This window comes from Parus major, chromosome 6 (assembly GCF_001522545.3).
Source record: "Parus major isolate Abel chromosome 6, Parus_major1.1, whole genome shotgun sequence".
NCBI classification, from domain to species: Eukaryota; Metazoa; Chordata; class Aves; order Passeriformes; family Paridae; genus Parus; species Parus major.
The window spans coordinates 32,838,655-32,865,005 of record NC_031775.1 but is presented as its reverse complement, the minus strand read 5'-3'; the positions used below and the strand labels follow the sequence as shown (position 1 = coordinate 32,865,005).

General features: G+C 44.1%; 1 protein-coding gene across 5 annotated transcripts in view; it reads right to left on the bottom strand.

The window, feature by feature from the left end:
- Positions 1-10,646, bottom strand: part of MGMT (O-6-methylguanine-DNA methyltransferase) — a 145,440-nt gene extending 134,794 nt beyond the window's left edge. For 4 of the 5 annotated variants that reach the window (XM_015633905.2, XM_015633907.2, XM_033515741.1 and 1 more), the window contains exons 1-2: positions 10,550-10,635; positions 2,885-2,928 (exon numbers count right to left, since the gene is read on the bottom strand). In XM_015633905.2, coding sequence (XP_015489391.1) covers positions 2,885-2,908 — 24 coding nt within the window. In that variant the 5' untranslated portion in view covers positions 2,909-2,928; positions 10,550-10,635. Of the gene's footprint in view, positions 1-2,884; positions 2,929-10,549 lie in introns of all 5 variants that reach the window. The other variant, XM_033515742.1, reaches the window with a different exon arrangement.
- Positions 10,647-26,351: the final 15,705 nt, after the last annotated feature.

Below are 26,351 nucleotides of genomic sequence, written 5' to 3'. Positions count from 1 at the left end.
AATTTGAGGATCTACTCCTTAAAAACCATTGAGGTGCTTGCTGTAAGAGTGTGTTCACACTTCTCTGTCAGAGGTTGTACAATGAGGCACAAAAATACAAAATTCACTGCCCAAATCAGCCCCTGCTGTAAATGCACACACAGCGAGTCTGGAGTGCTCAGCCTGGATGTAAATACATGGCAACTACTCCAATACGAGGAAAACAAATGAAATTTTAATCAAATGAGCCTTGTATCAGGTTCAGGGGAACTGAAAATGGGCTAAAAATAAAAAACAAAACAAAACAGCAAAAGAATGACTTTAATATTGGGTAACATTTCAAGTTTTTATCACCTAAATCCACAAAATTCCTGATCTGCTCCTGCTTGTCTTCTCTGCAGAGCTGGAGTCAGGACCAGCTAAATAAAAGATAATGCAACTAGGCATAACACAATAAAAGATATTACCTTCCCAATGCATTATTGCTGCCAATTATAAGAATCACTTCAACTTAATTTCAAAGGCACAATCACCCTCAACTGTAACAGTCTCTTTTTTAAATTTCAAACAGTATTACATTAAGGCAATAACTCACCTTCCAGCTATAATATCAGTCTCCCTTATTGCAAAAATACATTTCATAAATACTTCTCATCGACAAGTCAAGCTAATTCAGGTTAATTTTATTGTATTTTGGTGCTATCTCACATTTGTGTGCAATTACCTTTATCTTTTTATTGCCGTGCCAGAAAGTAATCAGAACAATTATTTGAAAAAGGAGGGGTATAAATTCTAAATCACACTTGCTGGCATTTTTGATAAAATAGCAGCTTTATCTCAGGAAGTGGCAGGGACATGGGATAAATCATGCATCAGTCAAGTGCAGCTGACCCCCAAGTGCATTGCACAATATCAGGAGTGCTTCAAAAGAAACTTTCCTATATAATCCATCATTCTTTATAATACCAAAATAGCTCTACCTGAAGAGTAGAAGCTGGAGAATAATAACAAAATAAATCTAAGCAATATGAACAAAACCATTAATAGTGCTCCTTAAGCTGAAGGAGAGTCAGGAATCTCCGAGTTTGTGTGAGGAAAGAATTTCACTGGAAATTTTGAAGTGAGCAGAGCAGGAAGATGTGTTTTAGGAATTCACTAAAAACACAAAATACTGGGGAATAAACACACACAGAAGAGGTTGCAAAGACTTGTAGAAAAATACTAGAGTACAGTCTTGGCACACACACATCTGGGCTTCCCTACAGTTACCCATCCCTGCTCGAGTCAGGGCAAGGATTTCACTGTTAACAGAGCAAAGCATCAGGGTTAGAACAAGAATCCATTTACTACCTTCAAATGTAACTGCAAAAACTCCAGCGAGGAACAGAACGACATTTAGAGTTTTCTAATGAAATACAAAAATTGCCACATTGTCCTAAGAACACCAAACAACCCCCCCAAATTCCTGATCTCCTTGGACAACCAGAGCCCAGCCAAACCCAAACCCAAACCTCATCTCTGCTCACTGCAACAAAACCAGGGATGGGGTGGGAGACACAGACAGTGATTATGGAAAATTCCCACGTCTGCCTGCTTTCCCAAACCATTTTTCAGCAACCTCCTTAAAAACTGTTCAGCACATTGCTCGGGTGATAATTGATTCCTGCAAATCCACAGCCAGGCACACGCTGGGTGTCACCCCAACGTGGGGCTGTGCAAACTGATCACAGGCTGAAAACAGCCCGAAAATCACCAATTACATCAGGACATGAATATTTAATATTCATCCAGAGCAGAGGGAAGTGTCTGCACAGTCCCCACAGCGGAGTTGGAGTGTTTTACCTCAAACCTTCTGTCTTCCCACATATCAAAAGAGGAAAACTCCCCTAACAGCTCAAGCTGCACCTTTCAACTCCACGTGAGAGTGGGGGAAATGAAAAGGTTAGATAATAAATTATTAGTTTCGTGTCACTTGCCAGCTATATCACACCTAGCCTGCAACGAGAGGGAACCAGGGATTCTCCCTACCAAGTATTTCTCTGCTAAAAGGTGTTTGCAACTGGAAGATGCATAAATGTAACTAAAGAGATGATGGTTCAAAAGAAAAAAGTGAAGAATTTATTTAGCTGGATTTCTCCCTCAACCATTCTGTTTTAAAAAACAAAATCGATTTGCTTTTGTAGAAAAGAGGTAAACAACACAAACCAGCAAAATAATCCTCTCCTAAGCCACATGACATTATGTAAAGCAGATTAAAACCACAAGAGATGCCACTATTAAGACATTTAGAGCAGTGATAGAAGTTGCCAACAGGAATAGTTAGAAATGCAGGTGTGATTGTACCAGAAACGTTTTCCTAGAGGAGCATCACTAATGTTACAATAATAGGTATTCCACACACAAAAAAAAAGGATATTTGTGTCTTCAAAGTTCATTTCAACTATTTCAGGGAGACAGTTATAGACTAACAATGTGCTGATGCCCTTCTTTCAGCAGAGTAAATTGCCTGAATATTTGGATAAACATCCATGTTTCCTTATTTTGCTACAATGTCACTGACCTACACTTACATCACTGAAGCATCAAGCCTCAAAATTAAGCCTGTTTTTCAGGGAGGTGTTTATTACTAGGGAATGGAAACAGCAACAAAACTGAGAGAGTGCCTTTGTCCTGTTATTTATGCTCTGTGGCAGATGGATACGTGCTGGGGAAAGGTCCACTGATGCCTGTTACCAACCATGACAGAGCTACAGAGATTTACAATGCAGCATCAATCTTGTCAACTGGATTCCTAATCCTGACTGCTGGGCACTGGGGAAAAAACAAACTATGTTACGTGAACTCTTTTGTAATGCTGGACTTCCAGTGGACACCTCCATGCAAAGGGATTTCACTGCAAACTTACTTTTGGAACGAGTCTCGATGCCATTGTGGAAGAAAAGGCTCCACCTGGAAGGAAAAGACAAAAAATTCCCAGTTAGATTGTTAAATCTGAATTCCAGAGTTTTCCCTCTATAACCACCTCTGTATCAGTTTTTAAATGAGCTCCAAGTTTCAGCAGACAGAATTTCCAAAGGGAGTTTGGTATTTTTACAAACAACATGGAATTTTAATGTTAAGTCACCCACTTGTCATGAGTCAAACAAAAAAATCAACAGATGGCACATTGAAGAGTTCCTCCACAACAAGCACTGCACAACTCTGATATTTGGAATAAGAATGCCTCAAAAGATAAAAGTATTAATTGAATAATTTTTTACAGGCTGTCATGTACATCTAAGTGACTGAGTAAAATGAAGAGCCTTTTGTGATTTAGGAAATGCCACATTTTAAGGCATGAAAGTGATTTTAAAGCAAGTGATTGTGATATATTCCAGGTTTAAAAGCACAGATTTCACGCCACTGAGTACCTAAAACATTTTAACTTCAATTATTATAATTCTAGCCTTTAACATTATTTATATAATTAAAAAGCACAACTGGTTCCTTTTTGCTCTCCCCTTGGAAATAAGGGATATTTCCTATTTCTTTGGCTTTTAGCTCCCCCCTTTATGTTTCTTTTTTAGTGCTACTCAGCCAAGACCACTCTGTCTTTGAAAGATGTGGTATCAACACTGCATTTTTTAAAATCAAAGAGATTATGTGCCAAAGCTCTGCTTCTCAATCCTGACTCACAGCCAGCCTCGATGGGAACTGCTCCACTTAAATCAGGGAACTCACCACTCCATGGGCAGGGATAACTGTATCCACTTCAGGAATGGTAAATCTCTGAAAAATGAAATTATATGAGCATCCCAGGCTTTCCAAGACCTCTCCTGGAAGTCCAAGGCACTGACAGAACACATGGCCACTGCCCAGCCTCTTAAAAGCAAACATTTCATCTTAATATTGCATCTTACGTTAGTGTTTAAAATTAAGATGAATAATTAGTATTTTAACTATAGTAACAAGGCAGGCATTGCAAAAAGAACTCTCTACATCTTTAAATGCAGGTCAGGCAGATGAGCAATCTAATAGAACTACTTAAAATATCTGTGATAGAGCTAAAAATAAAACATCAATTTATTTCTATCATCAGTTCAGAGCTGGGTCTTTCAAAGCACCCAGCAACACTCAGGTTTTTTTAGATGTTCCTGAAGGGTAAAGATGAAATTTTGGCCTCAACAACCAGATTTATCCAGAAGCTCATTTCAAACCCTGCTTTGAGCTCTGTCTGCTCACCCAACAAGGCTTTCCTTGGGTGACCAGAACTTGGGTAAAACCAGTCATGTCCAAACCCCATGACAGCCAGACAGGGGGAACCACACAAAGCCCTTGGAAAGCCCAAACCATCCCTCCAAAATGCACCTCAGCCTTGCAAAGACTTGCTGGAGTAGGTCAATGTTTCACATGGAGCTGCAGGTTTCTCCTGAGGATGATTTTGAAGTCAAGAAGTCAAAACCTCTTTGGAACAATGCACATTGATCGAATTCAGGGATTCCACTTCCATGGTGTGGAAAGTGAGACACCAGAACCAAACCTCAAAAAACTGAAACCTTCATGCCAGCAGCAATGGCTCCACCAAAATGGAAAGTTCCCTCCTGCATTTGCAGAGTGGGAGAAACTGAAGGGATTAACCAGTAGTATGGAAAAAAGAAGTAATTTGTTGACAATCCTCACTAGCCCCAAGCTGCCAGTAAGGGCAGTGATATCCATCTCCATCTCTCCTGCCTCAGCTTCCCTTGGCCATTCCAGCAAGACGTTCCCAAGCTCCCCATAACCTCTGCTCCCAGCCAGGAGCTGTGCTGAGCGAGCAGGATGCTCCCAAGGCACCTGGAAGATGCACAAACAGGTGTTGAACACATGGTGCAGGAAGCAAACACATCACAGCCCTGCCCCGTGAGCATCCCAAACCTCTGGATATGTCAACAGGCCAAAAAGGTGAGGAAAAGTCAGAGGTGACATCAAAAACAGAACCTTGAAGGGCAGGGAATTCTTCAGCCATGTTTTGCTGATGATCTAGAACAGAAGTCCTTGGGCTTTGAGATACTTCCCTGCTTTTTTTCCCCCAGGACTGCAGCCTGATGAGTACATGTGATGGCAGTAAGAAACTGGATTAATAAAAAGTATTTTTTCTCAGTTCATCAACTTTTAAACACTAAAGGAAGATTCTCCTTGATGGATAAGTCCTCGAGACTCTCAACAGAACACTCTGGTTCAGCACTAAAATTAAAAACCAGCCATTACACCAAGTGACTATACGAACAAAATTCCATATGAAAACATTTAAAGTACATTAGATTTTTGGTCAAGATGAAAGCCTGAAAAAGAAAAAAAAAATAAAAAATCCAGCAATCTATTCTAATTGGGTTCCCATGGTAACTGTACAATTGGGTTTTTCAGTATAACATCCCAAAGGCCCAATGCACACTTGTAAAATATACTTCAAACAGCCGGAATTGTTTTTACATTACAGCACTCCCAGGAAGATCAATTACTATACATCCCCACCCTAACTATTAGTGGCAGGAGATGTTAACACTATTGGCCATATTAACATAAGTCATGTAAAAAACCCCACATATCACCATCATTATATAAAACTAATTACACACTTCAGATTCATCAAACACGTTCCGAGTAATAAACCAATACCGGTCTTGTCACCAGATCATGTTTACTGAATGTAAGAAATCAACCCCAAATATATGCCAAAGCATTTTTGCTTCTCATATTGATCCCAAGGATAAACAGAATCAATCATTAATAATTACATTATAAGATGACCCAGAGGGTTAATCATATTCTTAGAAAGTCTTGCTGTGGAATCAAATATAACGGCACAAAAAGGCAACTGAAAAGCATTTAAAGCCAGGGTCAGGTGTATTAACAATAATATAAAATAAAGTACATTAAACTCGTGCAATCAGTGAAAATAGTATTATTGGTATGTTTGAAAAAAATAATAAAACAAGCATTTTTTTACCTCCCTGGCAGGGTGGGCAGGCCCTGGCAAAGGTGCCCAGAGCAGCTGGGGCTGCCCCTGGATCCCTGGCAGTGACCAAGGATGGGATGGCTGGATGGGACTTGGAGCAGCCTGATTTAGTGGAAGGTGTGGGAAGAGATGTTCTTAAAGGTCCCTTCCATCCCAAACCATTCTGGGATTCTATGCTTTATTTTAAAAGTTTGTTTCAGCTGAAGCACTTTGCCTTGCTGGATCTCAATTTCACCTTCCTAAAGCACAACCTTGGCCTCAGACCCAGATTTTACTTCCATCCCCCTGCCTGAACCTCTGAGCTAAAAGGGAATGATGATCCAGGCCCACTAAACTGGGTTCAAAACTAATTAATTCCTTCTTATTTCAGAAAACAAACAAACAAACCAAAACAACAAAAAACCAAACCAAAAACCCTAAAACAACAACAGTGGCCAGCTCGAATAAACCCCATCAACTACAAATCTTCATATTTCATGAAGTCAGCCAAGAAGCAGAGGTATTTCTGGTGTCAGCAGGAGACTGTGCATGGGATTTCCCTTTTCCCACACCCTTCCCACTACACCTCTGCTGATCCTTGGATTCAGAATATGGATATGAAGCTGTGGGAGCTGTTTCCCCAGGACGTGGGTGACAGCAGAAGTGTCCTGTCTGCTGCCAAAGCCAGCTCGTGCTGCCCATGTCCTGCCACATGCTGAACACTCATCTGCTGGTTTTATGATGTGAAACAGAAAAATTAATCTTTTAACAGGGCCTTAAGTATACTTTAAGTGTTTATTAAAAAGTGTAACTAATTAACAGACCTTCTGCACACTTGAATGTACAAACAAGCCAAGATAAGAGCGTTGTTTGCCTTGTGCTGACTGATCTAAAGCACTCAGATAATTTCAGCATTCCTGATGATGATTATGCAGCAGCAGCACTGACAAGACAGCATTAATTCTTGCTATCTGCTAATGCAGGGTTACCTGGAGGGACCTAAATCTGCACGTGGAGCACAGAGATGGCAGGATTCACACAACAGAACAGCTCTGACTCCAGTGGGCTGTGCTAATATATATATTAAAATACTGATTGCATTCATCTGCACTGACAAGTGGCATTTGTATAAAAATGAAAAGCTAAAATGCACCCATCAGATAAAATCTCAAATTATTATTTATTCTCTGTTGCCAAGCTGCTCAAGACTCCAGGCTATTGGTCAATGCTGCCATTTTAATATTTAACTCCTATTTCAATCAATAAGCAAAGCAGAAATCAGAACCTTTTTTTAATGAACTCCCCTCTTCTTTGCAATTAAAGGTGACTTGTTCAGGTATTTTCAATAACCTTCAGAATCTCAGCTGCATGTCCAAGTTTTCCATGTGACTTGATACCTGAAATTATCTGTATCATTTAATTTGGCCCAGTACACATTGATACTCCTGACAGGCACCAGGACACAGTAATTTACCTATGCAGATATAAAACAGTAAATAAGAAAACAACTCAAAAAAGGATTAGCAAAAGCATCAAAGTAGCAACATACTCCAAATAACTTTTTACAATTACTCAACTTCATTAAAATCCAAACCCACACAGGCTTTATTGGCATTCAATACATTTCAAGCAGTTGCCTGGACCATAAGCAGCTGTTTTAAAACTGCATTTTGCATTTATTAAAAAAGACTTCAGCACAGGTTTGGTTCCATAGTTTGGTTGCTCCTCCAGCTGGGTGTTAAACTTCATGCTGGCCCAAGCACACCTGTGTCACAAATACTAAATTCAACAGGGTTTTTTTGTTCTATTAGGAGGATTTTACTCATTATACCTTAGCACAATTACCAGTCAGGGAGGGAATTCAGGTCTGGAATTCTGCTGTGAGAACACTGAGCCTTTCAGTTTTTAATTACAGCATTAATGACATTAAAGCTCCCAAACCCACCCCTGACACATGCTGAAACCTGTCACCACCTAAAAGATTCCAAACCTCCCAAAATTAAAACTTTACCCTCCATTTTCCCATCAGTTACATTCTCCTCACCAGTCCAGACATCTTATGAACACTGGGTAAACGAGAGAATTGCACAATCCGTCAATAAAATAAACGTATTTTCAACTCCTGTCCAGATGACTCAAGTTGTCAGTAAAAACTGCCACCAGCGCTGTGCTTGCAGAAAAATGTCCATAAATGCATTATTGCGACTGGCAGATCGATGTCCATAATAAAAACAAATAGAGTTAACAAGTGCTGGCTCCTCTGAGTTCTGCCACGGCTGGGATGTGTATCCAGCTTCCCTGACAACTTCTGGGAACGGGCAGTGCCAGCTCTGCAGGCAGGGAGCATCCTGAGCAGGAAATCTCCGTGGTGTTAGGGGGAATGTCAGTGCCTGCAGGATGGATGTGGAAGTTTCACACGTTCAGAATTTGATGTGGGAACGCAGCTCCTGCTCAAAAGGCTGAATCTCTGCCCCATCATCATATTGGGCAGGGATTGTTCCTGGCAGGGTGGGCAGGGCTGGGATGGAATTCCCAGAGCAGCTGGGGCTGCCCCTGGATCCCTGGCAGTGCCCAAGGCCAGGCTGGACATTGGGGCTGGAGCAGCAGGGACAGGGGAAGGTCTCCCTGCCATGGATGGGCTTTAAGGTCACTTCCAACCCAAAGCACTCTCTGACACTGTTCTGTGAACTGTGCAATAACAACTCACCAGCAGAAAGGCTTTTTCTTTCAGAAATTAAATATAATTTAGGCCAGTTGTGTCCCAGGCAGAACAGCTGTCTGGTCTGAAGGCTGCTGTTTAATTTTGACACCCCAACACCACTGGACCCCCAGTTTGTTCCCATGAAGCTCTTCCAGCACCAACACCTGAACAACTCCTGCTGAAACCACCCTGCAGCCCCCACAGGTGAGGATGCCAGCAGAGGTGGAGGACAAGGAGCTCCCACGCTGCCAGACCAGCCAGCACCCTGAGGGTTAATTCACAAGCACCAGCTGTTCTCAGTCCTCCAAACCCCTTACTGAACAGGAAAAAAAACCACTACAAGAACAGCCATCCATGCCTTTGACATGGTCCCTTTTGGATTTTTGGTATTACTGCTTCTTTCAGGTGTTTCCCCTGTCACCAGTCAGTTTAACCAGAACTGCTCAGGTGCAGCCCTTACACCTTACCCACACTTCCCACACCAAACCTCCTGCTTTTCCTGCACAAGTCCTAAACTCAGCCATTCAGGGCAACCCCAGGAACCCTCCCAAAGGGCAGCAGCTTCTCCTGCAGGCCCTGCTCCCCTCAGTGATGCCAGGAACTGATCCTCCACACAAGTGAGGCATTAAAACAGTGCTGACAAGTTAATTACAGAGTTATCAGGAGGTGAAGCAGCCACGGTAGCACAAGTTGCTCTCTAACTACAACAGTTTCCTATAGAGCTTCTGTTCACTTGCTGCTGTAATTGGTGTAATGAACTTGTCATGGGCCAGAATGCAGATAGGAATTGCTAAAGCCACCTCACAATCTCACACAGCCACATCTTTCTGCTGCTGAAACCTGAAGATTTGGGTAGATCTGTCCATATTCAGAACGTTTCTGTTTGAAAATGAAGCAAACAAGTTCTACTATGAAAAGATATCACAGACAGACAACATTCAAATAATGTTGATGTCAAGAAAATTATGTTTTTAGACATTTCCCCGCAGTGAAAGGTGGGGTTTGCCCCAGAAAGAATAAGCCCACATCCCCAACTTTAGTTCTCAGTGCATCAGGGAGACAGGCAGTGCTTGGAGGCCAAAACCTTCAGCAGGTTTGCAAGGGAACTCTGTCATTCCAACAGACCCCTCCAGATGATGAGCCTTGTGCAGGGGAGCACAAGCCTGGACACAAAAGGCAGCTGAGAAATGACAGTCACAGCATCCCTGTAATGCCTCAGTATATAAAACTGAGGTTTTTCAAAGTGAAACACAGCAGACTCCATTCAGTTCTGAACCTCCCCATTCAGTAAGAGCTCCACTCCACAAAAGTAAGACACACATCACCAAAAACAAGGTTTATTTGGGAGGGGCAAATAAATTAAATGGTTGTATACACTTAAAAACTGCATGCAGTTACATTAGTGCAACTGTTTTAAAACACCTGCAGAGCTTGGCTTTTGTACAAGTGATGAAAGGATATTTTTATATTTTACTTGTTATTAACTTGCTGTGTATTAGTGAGTGGGTCAGGCTGGGAGGGAGCACCACGGTCCGCACCATCCCCGAGCACATGGCACAGGTCGGCGCTCAGATACTTCTGGAATATTCCCAGCCAGGGAAACACTAAAACCACTCTGGGAGAAGCTTTCGAGCAATGTTTTGGTGCAGTTTCTCTGCTCGGAGCACATCCAGCAGCTCTGTCACCCCACCACTGCTGCACCCGCAGCCGCGCCCGGGGCACGGGACGCGCCCAGGGATGCCCCGGGGAGGGAACCGGCCCTTCCCGGAGCCATTATTTCGGTGAAGATCCACGGAAACCTGCTGCGACCCCATCCCGCTGCCACCCACCTCCCCCCAGCAGTGTTTTAAGGAAAACCAGCATGTTTTCGGAGGCTCCCCCGCAGCTCGGGGGGCTGAACATCCCCCGCTCCCCACCTGCCTGCCCACCCTCCGGGCCGCTCCCTGGCTCTCCCCGTCAGTCCTGGGGCTCTCTGGGGTTCCTGGGGCTCTCTGGGGTTCCTGGGGCTCTGTGCTGTCCCTGGGGCTCTGTGCTGTCCCTGGGGCTCTGTGCTGTCCCTGGGGCTCTGTGCTGTTCCTGGGGCTCTGTGCTGTCCCTGGCAGGCCCCTCAGCGCCGATGGCCGTGCAGGCCGCGCTGCCGGGGCGGGGCCGGGCCCGCCCGGAAGCCGCAGCCGGGCAGGGGAAGGGGCAGAGCCGGGGGAGCTCCGGGAGGGATCCGGGGAGAGCCGGGCCCTCGCTCCCCGGGAATATCGCAGCCCATGGAGCCCGGCTGCGGCTGCGGGCCGGGTCACACGCGTGGGAAAAAGGCGGAGTTGTGTAAAAATGCACCCAAAAAAGCAGCGATGTGCACGGCTGGGAGGCTCAGCTGGAGAGGAGAAACTCCAGGGACACCTCAGGGCCCCTGCCAGGGCCTGGAGGGGATCCAGGAGAGCTGGAGAGGGACTGGGGACAAGGGATGGAGGGACAGGACACAGGGAATGGCTTTAAGCTGACAGTGGGTGGGTTTAGATGGGATTTTGGGCAGGGATTGTTCCTGGCAGGGTGGGCAGGGGCTGGGATGGAATTCCCAGAGCAGCTGGGGCTGCCCCTGGATCCCTGGCAGTGCCCAAGGCCAGGCTGGACATTGGGGCTGGAGCAGCTGGGACAGGGGAAGGTGTCCCTGCCATGGCTGGGGTGGGATGGGGGGGATTTGGGGTCCCTCCATCCCAAACCAGTCTGGGATCCTGGGATTTGCAAAGTTACTGGGGACAAAATTAGGAGCTGAGTGTAGAAGGACAAGCACTTGGTAAAGACAATTCCTAAAAGGATGCACGGAGGAGATAAAAAGGAGTGAAATACCAGAAGAAAGTGATGCTGCACTGAGGTTTATTTGAGGTAATAAAAGAGCAGGATAGGAAGTGCCAGTAAAGTTTGCAGCAGGAAACCACTAATTTTCAAGCTGGAGAATCTTTCAGAGTCTGCATCTGAGTTACATCAGCGAAAATTTTATGAGTTTCTCTATACGATTCCGAAACTATCACAAAATGAAAGAATCCACGTGGGAGGGATCAGAACAATATTTAAAAAGTCATTGCAGAATCCAGGAAATCCTTTTATTCGTAGGGAAAACTTGTTAATAAATACACAACTAATAGCATTGAGGTCGTGCCTGTGGGTTAAATCTGATTCTAAAAGAAATAAAGAATAGAAAATATGGTCCAAAATGCAGAAAGTTCCCCAATACAGTTGAAAATAGTTGTACTGGAGCAACTGACACATACTGATGAGAAAATTAAGCTTTTCCCTAGTTCTAATGAAGCTTGGATTAATGGTCAATTAAAAGGTGCTGCCACTGCATGTCCATACAAAGTCAGTGGCTTATGGGAGGTTGATCCTCTCTCTAAATAAAAAAAAATCAAGCTCTGTATTGGATAGGATACCCTAGAAATAGTTATTCTAAACTGGCTGGAATATTCTCTCTGTCCTGATACCCTTGTCAGAAAAGTAGCCAGCTCCTGAAACTTTATTATAAGTGGAAACCTCCCCAAAATACATATTAATCTTCTCTGCCTCCTTTCCCAAGGTGATCTCCTTATTGCCTGGAGCATGAAAATTGATTATCTTTAATATGATTTTAGTTTGCATTATAACAGGCTTGAATAGGGAATGTAAAATATCCAGACTTTCTTAAATCCTACCATCTTGGGCTTTGGCAGTGGATCCACAAGTTGTGTGTTTGCACTATAAAGGAAAGTTTCTCTGTGCTGTTTCAAACTTTTCTGCATTGGAACTTGATTAAGTGTTATATATTCCTGTTTATAAATGAGGTGAAAAAGGTGCTTCTGACCAGTGTTCACTCTGCCCTCAGAATTATGAAAATCTTATTCAAATCTCTGACCTTTCTTCTGGCCAAGTTTGGATCTTTGTCACTTCAAGTACCATTAAAACCACTGAACTTTTGGATTTCCAGTCCTTTAACATGAAAGGTGTGTGATTTTTTAGATGTGTCTCATTTTCTCCCTAGAAGAATTCCAGGGCTCAGTGATGACACATCCAGTCTAGTCCACTGATACTAAAGCTTGTGAATAAATTTGCATAACACTAATCCAGTAAGAAGGTACAACGTTTCTAAAATGTTTTTCAAGTCAGGTCCAATGTCTTTGTTTTTCATTCCAGGAGTTTTCTCTCAGTTTTTATTTTGCTTAAGTCTGTTGTTTACAAGGCATTGCATTTCCTTTCAGTTCTTTATTTGTTATTAATTGTTCATTTAATGTGGCATTCTCAGGGACAGGATGGTATTTCCCCAGGACTGGAACATCTGTCTGCAGTTGCCTTCCAGCACCAGCACGTGAATTTGCAACTGAGTAAACCAAGGTTTAAACCAGCACATGAACTTTGCAGTCAAAGATTGTGATGGGGTGGGATGGAAGAACTGAAAAGGAAGGGCTTTATTAAATGCCTCGAGATGTCAATTCACAACTGTTTCAGCCTGGATTAAATTCCTTGTTAAGGACTAACCTCTGGAAGTGTCTCCTTTCTGCAACATCTGCTCTGGAGGAGAGGCGTGGGCACTGGAGCTGGGAGGACCCTCTCGCCAGGCAGAGACAAACAGATGGAGCCTGGGGAAGATGCAGGATTGAAAATCACTGTGATTTGGACCTCACTTGTAGATCCTTAATTTCCCCCCAGAGAAAACAGTCAGATTGGAGCAGAGGCATGAAATATCTCTGTGTGTATGTGCCTTACTGAGTCAGAGCCTGGCCTGGAGCACTTCCTCTGCTCCTCCGGCCTCTCTTCAGCTGCAGAGAGCCCCAGCAATGTCACCTGGTGTGAGTTCACTTCCACCAGTAAATAAACTTGCCTTTCACAGTTAGAATCACCAGGAAGAATTAAAAAAAAAAAAAAGAAAGCAGGCTGAATGAAACCAGAAACTGGGATTTTGTTTGCCAAGATGCTCGTGTTTTCTCAACAGCAGGGATGTGTCCTGCAAGTTTAAATCTGGAAATATTCCTGTCCATGCAGAGCTGGGCACGTTATGTGCTTTAACTGGCCCTGAAGGAGAGTGTGTGTGTGTGTGTGTGTGTGAAAACACTCTGAGTCTGGTTTCTTCACAGGGTTTTAATAATAGAAGTAATCTCTAATATGAAACTTTTGTTTGCAGCGTGCTGGGAGCTGGTCTCTGTGTTTTAATTGATGTGAAATGCTGGGAAGCACCTGGGTCACTGGGAATCACTGGGAATCACTGGGAATCACTGGGAATCACTGGGAACTGCAGCTTGGTGGGTATATGAGGGCAAGGAGTTAAATTTCGATGGCTTGGGTTGTGATCTGTATGTAAGGAAAGGTCCGTGGGTAGTTCTGAAGATGTGTCATTTTCTGGGACTCACCCTCCAGTCTGGGTCACAGCACTTGGGACATTTCAAACCTCCACAAATTTTAAATTCAAGGGAATTCTGGTGAAAATCTGTACATTTTAACTTGCTATCATCTTTGAAATATTTTGTAACCCTCACTAATAAATTTTGTCTCTCTCCCTCTTCCCCCAAAGTATTCTCCAAACTTATTTGATACCACTTTTGATGTGGAAGCACAGAGTCATCTCTATTGAAAAAAAAACAAAGAGTAAAGCAGGAGTTGGGATATATTGAACAGGAATACAAGTGGTTCCTGTGCTGGGAGAGGAAGGAAATTGGGTGGTTCGAGGTGTAGAATTACTGGTAAGTTAAGAAAATGTATTTTAGTAGGCAAAGCATTTTCAGTGCTTATGAAGAAGCTTGGGATCAGGAGAAATATGATTTCCTGTAATCAAGGTGCTGGGAGTTGTTTGCCAGCCACTAATGCCTTTAGGGAAATCTCGTAGCAAAGTGTGTAAATGAAAGGGGTATTAGCAGAGATTGGCTTCATTTTCTTTAGGGCAAAACTGTAAAAACTTATGGTGTTTCATATGCCCTACTTCAGGTGCTTTAGTTATCTCCTGGCTGCTCTATTCCAGAAGTTGTTGGGAAATGTTTTGACAAATATTGGTGAAGCTCACCCCGTATTAATTTTATTTGTTGTGGTACAGAGAAATTTGTGTGGTAAAAAGGCTTATAAATGTTAAATAAGAGGAGTTTTGGGTCAATAAGGCCACTGATAAATCTCCTGTTAAATTAAGTGTGCCTGGAGTCCTATATTTAGTGGAGCTATTGCCAAATTCCAGCAAGGCTCAAGCATTTCCAATAATTATTACAGGAAAATTTACAGCATATATTTTTTTTCCTATTGACATATTAAGCATATTTGCAAGAGAACACATCCTTTAGGGGACTGTGTGATTGTAGCCTGGGTAGAGATGTGCCCAACCTCGTAATCACTGTAATTTATTTGAGAAATTACAGAACCATTGAGAGGTTTGGGTGGGAAGGGACCCCAAATCCCCCCCATCCCAGCCCAGCCATGGCAGGGACACCTTCCCCTGTCCCAGCTGCTCCAGCCCCAATGTCCAGCCTGGCCTTGGGCACTGCCAGGGATCCAGGGGCAGCCCCAGCTGCTCTGGGAATTCCATCCCAGCCCCTGCCCACCCTGCCAGGAACAATCCCTGCCCAAAATCCCATCCAGCCCTGCCCTCCTTCTGCTTAAAGCCATTCCCCCTTATCCTATCTCTACATCCTCTTGTGAAAATATTCCTAATAATTCATTTTATTTTGGATGAGGTTTCCTCTCTCCATTCCTCCCTGTGCCCTGGGCAGGTGAGGTGCCAGCTGTGCCACTGAATTCAGAGAACTCACAGCACCCATTCCTCTGTAGGGACAGAGTTATGAGAGACTGGAAATCAAATCAGGTTAATTCCTTTTGGTCCCTCTCACCAGGCCGTGTGTGCATGTGTGGGGTTGTGTGGAGTCACATATTGCATTCCTAGAATTGAATCCACTTGGAGTTGGTCCTAATGTGCCTCTTGCACCGGAGGAAATGGATATTACGCTTGCTGGGTTGAAACGTGCGCTCAAATGCATTGGGAGTTTGATACTATTTTTCAAACTGCCAAATAGATAATGTCAGAACATTTCTGAAATGGGATCCTAACATCAAGATATACGGCACCAATCAGCTCACATCAGGCAAAGTACAGCGTAAAGCCGGGGATGGAGGAAACTACTACAGAATTTCCATTTTCATTCCCTATGTCAACAGCTTTGTAACTTACCTAGTAGATTGTTTTATGTTTTCCAGACATATTCTCAGTAGACCACAAACACTACATTCAGCTCAGCCTTCAGAACCCAAAGAATTAGATATGCTGTAGTTTATGAAATGGATGTTTATGAAAGTATCCTTTGTTTGAATTGCTCGAAAACCCAACATGAATTCAAACTTTGACAGCGTAAGCAGAAAATAAGAGGGCCATAGTGATCTCCCAAATGTAGCCTTAACTATTGAGGTTCTCATATTGAAAATGCAATTTTCTGTCTCGATGTTTATGAATGTCTTCAAATTCCCTTTCATAATAGCCCCTTTTTGACAGGCCTTTTTCAACTCTGAAATATGAGAAGAAAGGTTGCAGCAGAGTGTAGAATATACCATTACAGGAGGTGCACCTCTGTCCCTCAAGCCAACCGCGCTCCTTCGAAGGCAGGGATGATATATTCACGTGGAGGAGCTTGCAGAGCCCAAGATCCATGGCAGAGAAGCAGGATTCTTTCACTGAATCCCAGGCAGTTCAGCTGCTGAAATGCACTGTGACACTTTAGGGAGCCTGTCTCTGTGAAATGGATGAATTCTGTGTGGTTTTATGAACTGGGTATAACTCCAGCCTCGCAGAATCTTCTGAGAGCTGGCAAACCTCATCACACACTCGCTGGAGAACAGTCAGAGCTGTTGACATGGAATTGCTCTCCAAAGATGGCAATGTGTGGGGTTTTTCAGGAGAGGGCCTACACTGAAGGAATCCAGTTCCCTCTGGATCACCTGTGTGCAGTTTTCACGTGGTCCTGCTGCTTTTGTGAGAGTTTGGTGGCAGCTGAGGGAAGAGTCCCTCAGGAGATTTGAGGATGGATGCCCTGCAGCCTGACCAGCAGGTCAAGGGAGGGGATTCTCTCCTCTGCTCTGGTGGGGCCCCACCTGGAGGGTTGTGTCCACCTTTAGGGTCCCCAGCACAAAGAAGACCTGTTGGGATAAATCCAGAGGAGGCCACGGAGCTGCTCCAGGGCTGGAGCCCCTCTGGAGCCAGGCTGGGAGAGCTGGGGGGGCTCACCTGGAGAGGAGAAGCTCCAGGGAGAGCTCAGAGCCCCTTCCAGGGCCTGAAGGGGCTCCAGGAGAGCTGGAGAGGGACTGGGGACAAGGGATGGAGGGACAGGACCCAGGGAATGGCCTTAAGCTGAAGAAGAGCACATTTAAATTAGGCATTATAAAGAAATCCTGTCTTCACTTCTTGTCTTAATAACATTTTTACATAAATACAATGTGAACTGTGAGAGGAGTAGAATCCTGCAATAACCTGAAATGAAAATAAATGGAAGTGAAGTTTTTTTTTTTTTCTTTTTTCCCTCTGTTTAGTATTTCTGTGGCATGAATTGTCCCATAATAGGGGTGGGACATACCCAGGGCTGTTCCTGTCCCTCATGTTGGTCTTGGCTTGGGTCTCAGTTCAGCTCCCCATTCAAACAGCAGCCTGAGTATATAATAGACAAATAGATAAGTCAATAAAATGTTTTATAAATGTGAAGATGGGTGAAATTCCCTTTGGCCTGCTCCCAGAGGATGCTGATGTCCAGGCTGGGGGCAGAGGAGCACTCTGTTAACTGGAGCCATGTGCTGGGACATCCCCTGGCTGGGCTGTGCTGGTCCTGCTGTGCTCACACAGCCCCTGGGAGCTGATATCCCTCCAAAATGCTCCTGAGGCCATAGTCCAGCAAATCCAGGTGGCAGGTGCACAGCTGGGCTGGGATGCTCCCCTGTGTCCATCGATGGAGGCAAATCTATTCCATGCTCAACTTTCAAAGGCAGTTTAATAATAAACAATCAAATGCCAACTGACCTGAAATGGGAGAAAAAAAACCAACAAACCTGTTTGTGACATTAAGCACCTTCACATGAAATAATTCAAGTGAACCTGGAGCAGATTTTAAGCATAAGGAGGTCCCTGGGTGGGGAAGGTGGAGATGAACACCTTGGAAAGGTCAGGCAGCTGCTGAAACCTCTGTGTGCTCCTGGTTCTGACAAAAACGAGGTGGAGGCAGAGGCAGCTCCAGTGCCAGCCCGAGGAAGAAGAGGGGAGCTGTGCCAGTCAAAAAAGAGGAAACATTTCTATTTCTGAAAGTGCTGAAAGGAACCAGCAGTCAGCAGGAGCAGGTGAATGAGTGCTTTGCTGCTGAATTTGCACATCTTGTTTAAAACTTCCCAAATTTCTCCAGTCTCAGGATGATTCCTGCAGATTTCTGTCATCTCCTGCCTGCTTTAGCTTTTTCTGGCCTTTATGGAAGCACAAGAGGAAAGCCAGCAGAGCTGAACCCAGTTTAATGCTTGAATAGTTTTATCCTGCTCTGGAACATGGAGCTGAGATCATTTTCACTCGTTTGTTGTTTCAGCACTGGGCAAATACAAATGTTTCTCTGGCATCCAAGGATATTTTTAATACTTCTTTTTAGATGTTGTTTTATTTTGCTCAAAACTCCAAATGCATTCTTCCCAGAATTTCTAAGCTTGTTCTTTTAATTTTTTTTTCAGGGTATCCTGTCAGTTTTTAAATACAGGCTTTTCATGTTGCCAGTGAATTGCTTTGATCTGCAGATGAGAACTGATGAGGTGCAGTTTCCTCAGTGCTGAACTTTGCCAAGAGTTCTGAGTGTGCCTGTGATGGATCCGAAAATCGGGAAAAGAAAATTCCTGACTGGACTTTCCAAAGCAAAATCTTTTCCCATTGTCTGAAAACAAAAATGCCCAGAACAATTCTTCTGTGTTTGTTTGGGATGAAAGTGAATGAAGGAAAAAGGAACACAGTTTGTTGAATGTTTTCTTTGTTTTATTTATGGAGTAATAGCTGAGAAATAAACTTATATTCCTCTCTCTCCATGCCACATCTTCCTGTATTGTCAGGGGATCTGGCAGCACAAGAGGGATAACTGGGGGAAAAATCTGTTCCTGAAGAGGTCTTTGAAAGTGAATCCTGAGAAGGACAATATCCAGTGATGCTGCAGGACTGGAAAATTGTCCTGGATGGGTTGGAGGAGGTCTCCAGGCCATCCCCCTGCAGCAGCTCCTGGGCCAGACCTGTCCTGTGGCTCCTCTGCCCTCCCAGGGAAGATATTTTTCCTGAAAATCCAGAGCTTTTGGTGCCTCTTGGTGCTAAGTTCAGGAAACACACACATCCCTTGGGGGGAAATGGGCTATTTTGGGCAATTCATGCCAAATTACACAGCGGGTGCTTGGAAGAGGCAGCCCAAGATTATTCTCACAAACACCACAGTTCCTTCAGATTCGGATGAGCGACTCTTTTTAGCTTAACTGCTACTTGAATTCTACAGCATATTCCAGGGAATAAGTAAATAAAACACCATTCATGCCATGGGATCAGCATACTAATTTATGGCCAGATCTGAAGCCTTTTCCCAAGGCAAAATACAATTAAAGCCAGGCAGAACTTGACCCGAGTGAGCACTTCAGCATTTGATCTGTGAATTTGACTTTTCTGCATTTTTATTATTTTTAAACAGTAGTAAAAGTCTTTCTCCTGCTGGATATTTTACATTGCGCTGGATATTGAATTCCTTGCAGCAAAGGCCTCACCTCTTGAAACCTAATCTTATATTGCGTGCTGTCTAAAGAACTTAATTCTTATTGGGATAACAAGTTTAAAAATATATATTTTTAAAGCATTTCCATGACATTTTGTTAACCTGGTTCTAACAGCGGTCCAGCAGGAACAGCAGAGGATGAAAAGCGAGGAACAGGCTGAGATCTAATCTGACCCAACTCATTGATTCCCTCCCTGACCTTGGGTAAGCCTTTTGACCTGCCTGGGCCTCAGTCAACTCAGCTGGAAAATTGGGTAAAGAGTGGAGCCTGTTAGAAAACCATCTTCAATTTGAACAAAGATTTCCTGGAGACCCAAAAAAAGGGAGTGGAGTCATTCCATACAGACATAATTGATTGTGCACTGCACAAGAATAACATCCTGAGCCGTGGGATACCATGGATGACATCTCATTCGTTCTGCCATGGCTGGGTGGTCTCTGGGTCCACTTTTCCTGTCTCCAGAGCTGTATTTTCCCTTTCCCAGCTCTACTCTGGCTGTCCCTGCCCTGGGTGGGAATGTGGCTAAAATATTGCATGAAGCCAAGAAGGTGGCGGGGAGGAATTATTATTCCTGCTTGGATTGGAGTTAGTGAGGTAAATTATTGTTCCCTGGATTTAGCGTGGCCTGGACTGGCATCACCTGCCACTGTGTCGCTCACACATGAAATGAAATCAGGGATTTATTCAGAATTCACAGAATCCCAGACTGGTTTGGGTTGGAGGGGACCTCAAATCCCCCCCAGTGCCACCCCATCCATGGCAGGGACACCTTCCCCTGTCCCAGCTGCTCCAGCCCCAATGTCCAGCCTGGCCTTGGGCACTGCCAGGGATCCAGGGGCAGCCCCAGCTGCTCTGGGCACCTGTGCCAGGGTCCCCCCAGACTCTGTGGCTCTCCTGAGGCTTTCCAGAGTGTCCCATCTCTCCCAAGCCAGCTTTCCTGCCACCAGCCTGCCATTACCAAGAGGAAGGTCCAGCCGCAATCCCAACACGAAGCCTCGCGCGTAAGCTCGAGCAGGATCCATTCCCAACTGGAATCCATCAGCTTTGTGCACATTCCCCCATCCCAAGTGGAGCTGCTCATCCCAGGAACCCCCCAGGAGGGCTGGGAGCCGGGGCAGGCGAGCCAAGGGCGCTCCATGGCGTGTGGCTCCCGGCACGCGGGGCTGGCGCTCGCTCGCCTCTGGCACTGTTTGTCCTGGGCCAAGGCCAGCTCCTCCCGCCTGTGCCAGCGTGTTTCAGGCATCCCGGACTCACTAATCTATTCTCCATGACCCACGCTGGAAAAATGACCGTTTCCTTTCCCCAATTCCCACATCTGTGATTTGTTTTGCTGCCTTTGCCGAGATTTGGGAAGGAGTTCAGGAATGCAGAGCGCTGTTCAAAGCCAGGCTGACCTCAGAGCCTGAGTGGCATTTCTCTGGCAGGGCTGGGAGGGAAATAGTGAAGGGGAAATGGGCATGTTTCTTCACTTCCACATGTGTATTTCTAGATGTTTTTAAGGAAAAATAATGATTTTGCTCTAAAATGTTACCGAGAGTAGGAAGGACCTGGTATTTCCAATGGAAACCAGTAAATCCTGCCCTGCTGTTAATTGGCTGTCGCTATCCTTCCATGAAACAGTTTAACATTAATATTAGGTGCAAACACCTCAAAAAAAGTCACTCCTACCAGTCCAAATGAAATTACTATGTGAGAATGACATTTATGTTGGAATAAAATCATCACTGTGCCTCATATAACATAATATATCTATATATTTTGCATCACAAAAAAAAAAAAAAAAAAAAAAAAAATAAAAATACCGGGCTCTGCTCTCTTTAAAAGTGCAGGCTTGGAGAAATAAATTCTTTTCTTGAAAATATTCAGTACTTTTAATGGACTATTCTGAAAATATGTATTTAATTTTGAAGGCGTATTTAGCGAGGAAATTTGAAAAGCAGAGAGCACAACCAGCATAGAAGCAAAATGCAGTGAGAATTTTCAGAAAAAGACAAAATATTACCATTTGAGAGAGGCTGGAGGATGTGCAATGGCCAAGAATTCACCCTTTTTTTCCCCCCCTTCTTTTATTTTCCAAAGAGAAAAGGACTTGATCAACTTCCCTAAATTAATTTCCCTGTGATACCTTTTAATTGGAATAAAGGATTGCAAATTTTTTAGGCCTGTATAGATATATCTGCACCCCTGAAATAAAGAACAGTAAAAACAATCACACCTTGGGGGAGATAAACTTGTTAAGGAAGATCAAAGGGGGATTTAACCAACAGAATTACTGTCCACAAAGATGCTTCCCTGCCTTTTTTGTAGCAATTCCATGGAAATTTGGTGTTAAAATAGAAACTAGAGTTAAAACTGGGATCTAGGTCTGCTGCTCTGTATTCCTCTGGGCTTACAAGGCTAAGCAGAAGTAGAGGAATTACCCACAAATATTTGGTGGGTTTTATATCAAGAGCCTAAAATAGCTGGGTACTTATGGAATTAAAGGGATGGGAATTTGAAAAGAGCTGATTTAAGTCACTGCAATGCTGCTTTTTAGATTAATGGCCAAGACTGAGGAGCTGGATTTTTGTGCCTTCAGAGCCACGGGATCCTGCTGGGAATGGGAAGGTGATGTAGGAGGAAGTGTCGAGGTTTGTGTGCTCTGCCCTGGCCGGTGACAAGCGACACCTCCTGCCCTGTCCTCTCCTCTGAGGTGCCACATGTGTCATCAGAAGCCTTCAGACAATTCTGAAAGCTTTAAGTTATTCACATTTAATCTGCTGGTATCACTCCTGTGATCCTTTCTTTGCTGTTGCTTCTGGCCAGATTTCCTCCCACCATGGAGCACCTTTGGTTAAGGTTATTTCCCCCCAGACAGATCAGGCTGCATTTTTTCAATTTCAGTGTCATTTGTCGCCATTCAGGGGGTGACTCTGCTTTGATGGCTGGGGCCATCCACTCTGGCTGTTGTAGGAGCAAAGTCAGAGAGGAAAAGTGCCATGAGCTCATCCAGCCGCGGTGGCGGAGCCGTGGGGGGATCTTTGGGCAGCTCTTTGGATCTGAGCCCCCTGTTTGCTCCACAGGCAGATAAGGGTCTCTTTCATGTGCAGGAGCCATCAGGAAAGGAAAATCCAATGCTCTGGTGGAATGACTCCACCATTGTGACTGGGAGACCCTGCACAGCATCAGCTGATAGCGCCTGTCTGTGCTTCAAAGAGCTGTGACGGTGACAACAGCGACTCAGGACATGTGGCCTTGTCTGGAGCCCTCTGTCCATCCTCAGCCGAGCTCCACATGAGATCAAAGTGTTTGAAATACAGGAATTTTTGGTATAATGATTAAATATGGAGCTGTTTTGAGCAGAGTGAAAGGCAGAAATACTAGAAAGTGATTAAAAGTCCATATTTTTGGTAGAAAAGAAATACAAATAGTTAAAGTAGGGGGATAAATCTTTTCTCACTGAAGCCAGTGCAATGGTCCATTTGATTTTTATAGAATCATAGAATGATTAGAGTTGGAAAGGACCTTAAAGCTGATTTAGTTCTACCCCTTGCCATGGCAGGGACACCTTCCCCTGTCCCAGCTGCTCCAGCCCCAATGTCCAGCCTGGCCTTGGGCACTGCCAGGGATCCAGGGGCAGCCCCAGCTGCTCTGGGAATTCCATCCCATCCCCTCCCCACCCTGCCAGGAACAATCCCTGCCCAAAATCCCATCAAAACCCAACCACTGTCAGCCTAAAGCCATTCCCTGTGTCCTGTCCCTCCATCCCCTGTCCCCAGTCCCTCTCCAGTTCTCCTGGATCCTCTTCAGGCTCTGGGAGTGACTGAGCTCTCCCTGGAGCCTTCCCTTCTCCAGGTGATCCCCCCCAGCTCTCCCAGCCTGGCTCCACAGGACAGGTGAAGAAAAAATCTGAGTTATTTGTATTTGTAATTGATGTAGTTTGTGGTGACAGAGTTTCTGGATGGAAGGAAGTTGTACCTCCCAGTTTTCTTCAGCTTCTTGTCCCCCCAACATTTTACTGAGAGTACCTGTTGGTCTCTGGTGTTTTTTTGCCCCTGCTGGGACACTTTCCTGGGCATGTCAAAGCACCATAATTGGAGTAGGGTCCTGCTGCTGCTAAATTAGATTAAAACCAGTGACTTCTGAAGATGCTTTTGTTGTTTCTTTTTGAGATGTGAGCGGGGTTTTGTTCCTTTAAAAATATGGCAGGAGATCCATCACAGGGAGAGTGTCCGTTTATCAGCAGGAGCAAAGAGGATAGAGAGAGACAGCAGGTAGCTCTGTTTGCATAACTACAACCAAAAAAGGAAGGCAAAAATGGAGAAAAAATACATTTAAATACTTTAGTCTCATCAGACTGTCTTCCAGCTTATGATCTAATTGAGGGGAGAATAAAAGCATAAAAGCACTTCTTGTTAGAGTTAGAGAAGTAATTAATGGATCAGATGTTGTTTCTTCAGCAATTACATGATATTCCCCTGTTAATCAGTTGAAATTTTTGGTGTCAGTATCAACATCCAACATCTCTGTGTTTTCCACAGTGGGTGAATGAGGTTCTTTTCCTTCTCCTGGGGACCTGTGGCTGGTTTTTGACCGAGACTTTCCAGGAGTGTTTGTCGTGTCACGGATGCCGAAGAACTCTGCAGGCTGGAGACTTTTCCATAATTAAACTCGGTGCAAAATAAAGGGAGATCTTCATCACGCTCTTTGTATTCCTATAAAATCTGTTGCCATGGGAGCTGGCGTTGAATAGCAAGGTAGTGGAAATCCAGAGCGTTACATTACGTTTGCCCTGTAGCCACAGGAGGGTCCCTTAAAATAAAGTCGCCTTTTATCTTTGCTTTCTGAATAAACATAAAACTAGATTTTTAGAGCAAAATCCTGATTTCAAGGTTATTGATGCCAGACTCAATTAATACAGTCTGTGCCATAGCATACAAAATCCCCAGCAAAGCCAGGGATACTCCTGTCTTTTGAAAGCTTGACATTTGTTTTTCATAATGAACTTAAAGGTCACCAGCTACAGATGAATCAGGATATCTGCTCGAGTTTACATTTACATGCATTTTATTTTATTCCCATGTGCACTTTTTATGAGATCCATCACTGGAATAAAACTGTAGCGCTCTCTTATTATCCAGGTTTGATGGTCTAGAAGAGTTATCAACCTGCTGCCTTTAGGAACCACTGCAGTTCTGGCTGGGATGGGCTGCCCTCTTTCCTGAGCATCACCGCTGATTCCACTTCTAAATATGACATTAAAAAGTGTCTCTCTGTCCCTAATCCATAACTCCTTGTGTCCTACGCCCTGCTCAGTCCCTGGAATGATGGCAATCCCGTCCGAGGTTGTGAAAAATGCTTTGTGTGTATTGATGCTTCTTTAATTCCCGTTTTATTTCTACAGGAGAAGCTGTAATTAATCAAAACCCAACTTCCAGGGATTCAAAATGCCTCATCCAGCCCTAGAATGGATGTGTCCCATCTCTTCTGCATATGAATTTTTGTTTTTGCTCAGCCTAGCAAGTGACCTGTATTGCTGCACAGATTTTTTTGAGACCAAATAACATTTTATACTTTTACCAAAATACCTGTGGAGCTGACAGAGCATGATGCATTCATTTTCCTTGATTTTGTAGTGAGGGAAAAGGCTAGCATGAATAATTCAAAAATAATGCTGAGACTGTTAAGATTTAGTACTGGAGAGGTCATCACAGTTGGGAGAATGAGCTAGGAGACTATTACTATTCCACGATCTTTGAATCTCAAGGTGACATCATTATTATTTCTCTATATCTATAATGTGGTGCTGCAACCAACTCATTGCAGTGTTTCTCATGTAGGGGAGAAAGATCAATTACATACAGACCTCAAAATGTGAACTATAAGCATAGTGTCCAATAAAACTGTCATTAACAGTCACCACAATTTTAACTGTGTGCTTCCAGGTCAAGCTGCTTTAAAAATGATAACTGACATTGAAAGGTTGAATAAAGAGCGCCCGTTCCGAAGGGAGCAGGGCTGCACCCAAATAAGTTGTCATTAACAAATTGGCTAATTCCCTTCTTCACTTTACAGCATTCACCATTTCTCTCATTGTTTCTGGTTGTACATCCATAGAGAACTCTGGGAAAAAAAATAATATCAAATGCTGAGTTCTCCACATGATCAGCATCAACAGGGGCACTGGGAATGCAGAGAAAGCGTCCCTGCGCCAGTTTAATTTTATTTATTCCTGTCTTGGATGAGAAACTGAAAGATGTCACCCAAATGGCAACTGTATCGTGGTGGTGCTTTAACTGTTACCTCACCTCTGGTGTGCCTGTGGAAGCCTGAGTTATCCAAAATAAACACTCCCTGACGAATATTGGGAGTAATGTATGCCAGGAAACAGCCGCCAGGACTTGAGAGGCGCCTTCCATTGGGCGAGCGCTGCCTTGTGTGTTTAATTAAACATCCCTTTCCCTTGGAGAATATCCCCAAGACTGCAACTCTCCCAATAAACAGTTTTTCGACATGTTTTGTTTTCTTTTTTTTTGTAATTTTCAGATGAGTCTGAGAGATAAATAAGGGAGCTTTCATAACGAAATTACAGAGGAAAGGGGTTGGTGAGCCACCTGTTCCGAACACGAGGACATTTGATGTAAGTAGAGCTGAAATGTTTGTAAGAAATATGCTGCAACTCTTTGAGGCTGTGATTCCTCCTCAGGTTTTGAAGGAGCAAGCTGCTATCCTCTTCTCTTAGTTCTTTCCAGTTTTCCTTGTGGGGTTTAGGCTTGCAGCACTGGGAGAACTCCTGGCTGCTGGATAGATGGGCATGGAGGTGGTGCAGGATGAGGAGCATCCCAGGGCTGTGCCTGCCTGGGCTCCAGCAGATCCTGCCCTTCCCACTTCTTGCTTCCTGCCAGGTTTTTCCCCTCTTGGCTCCTTCAGAGCCATGAGCCACAGCCAGGAACAATCTAGTGCCTTACTAAAGCCAGGGAGCTCCAACAG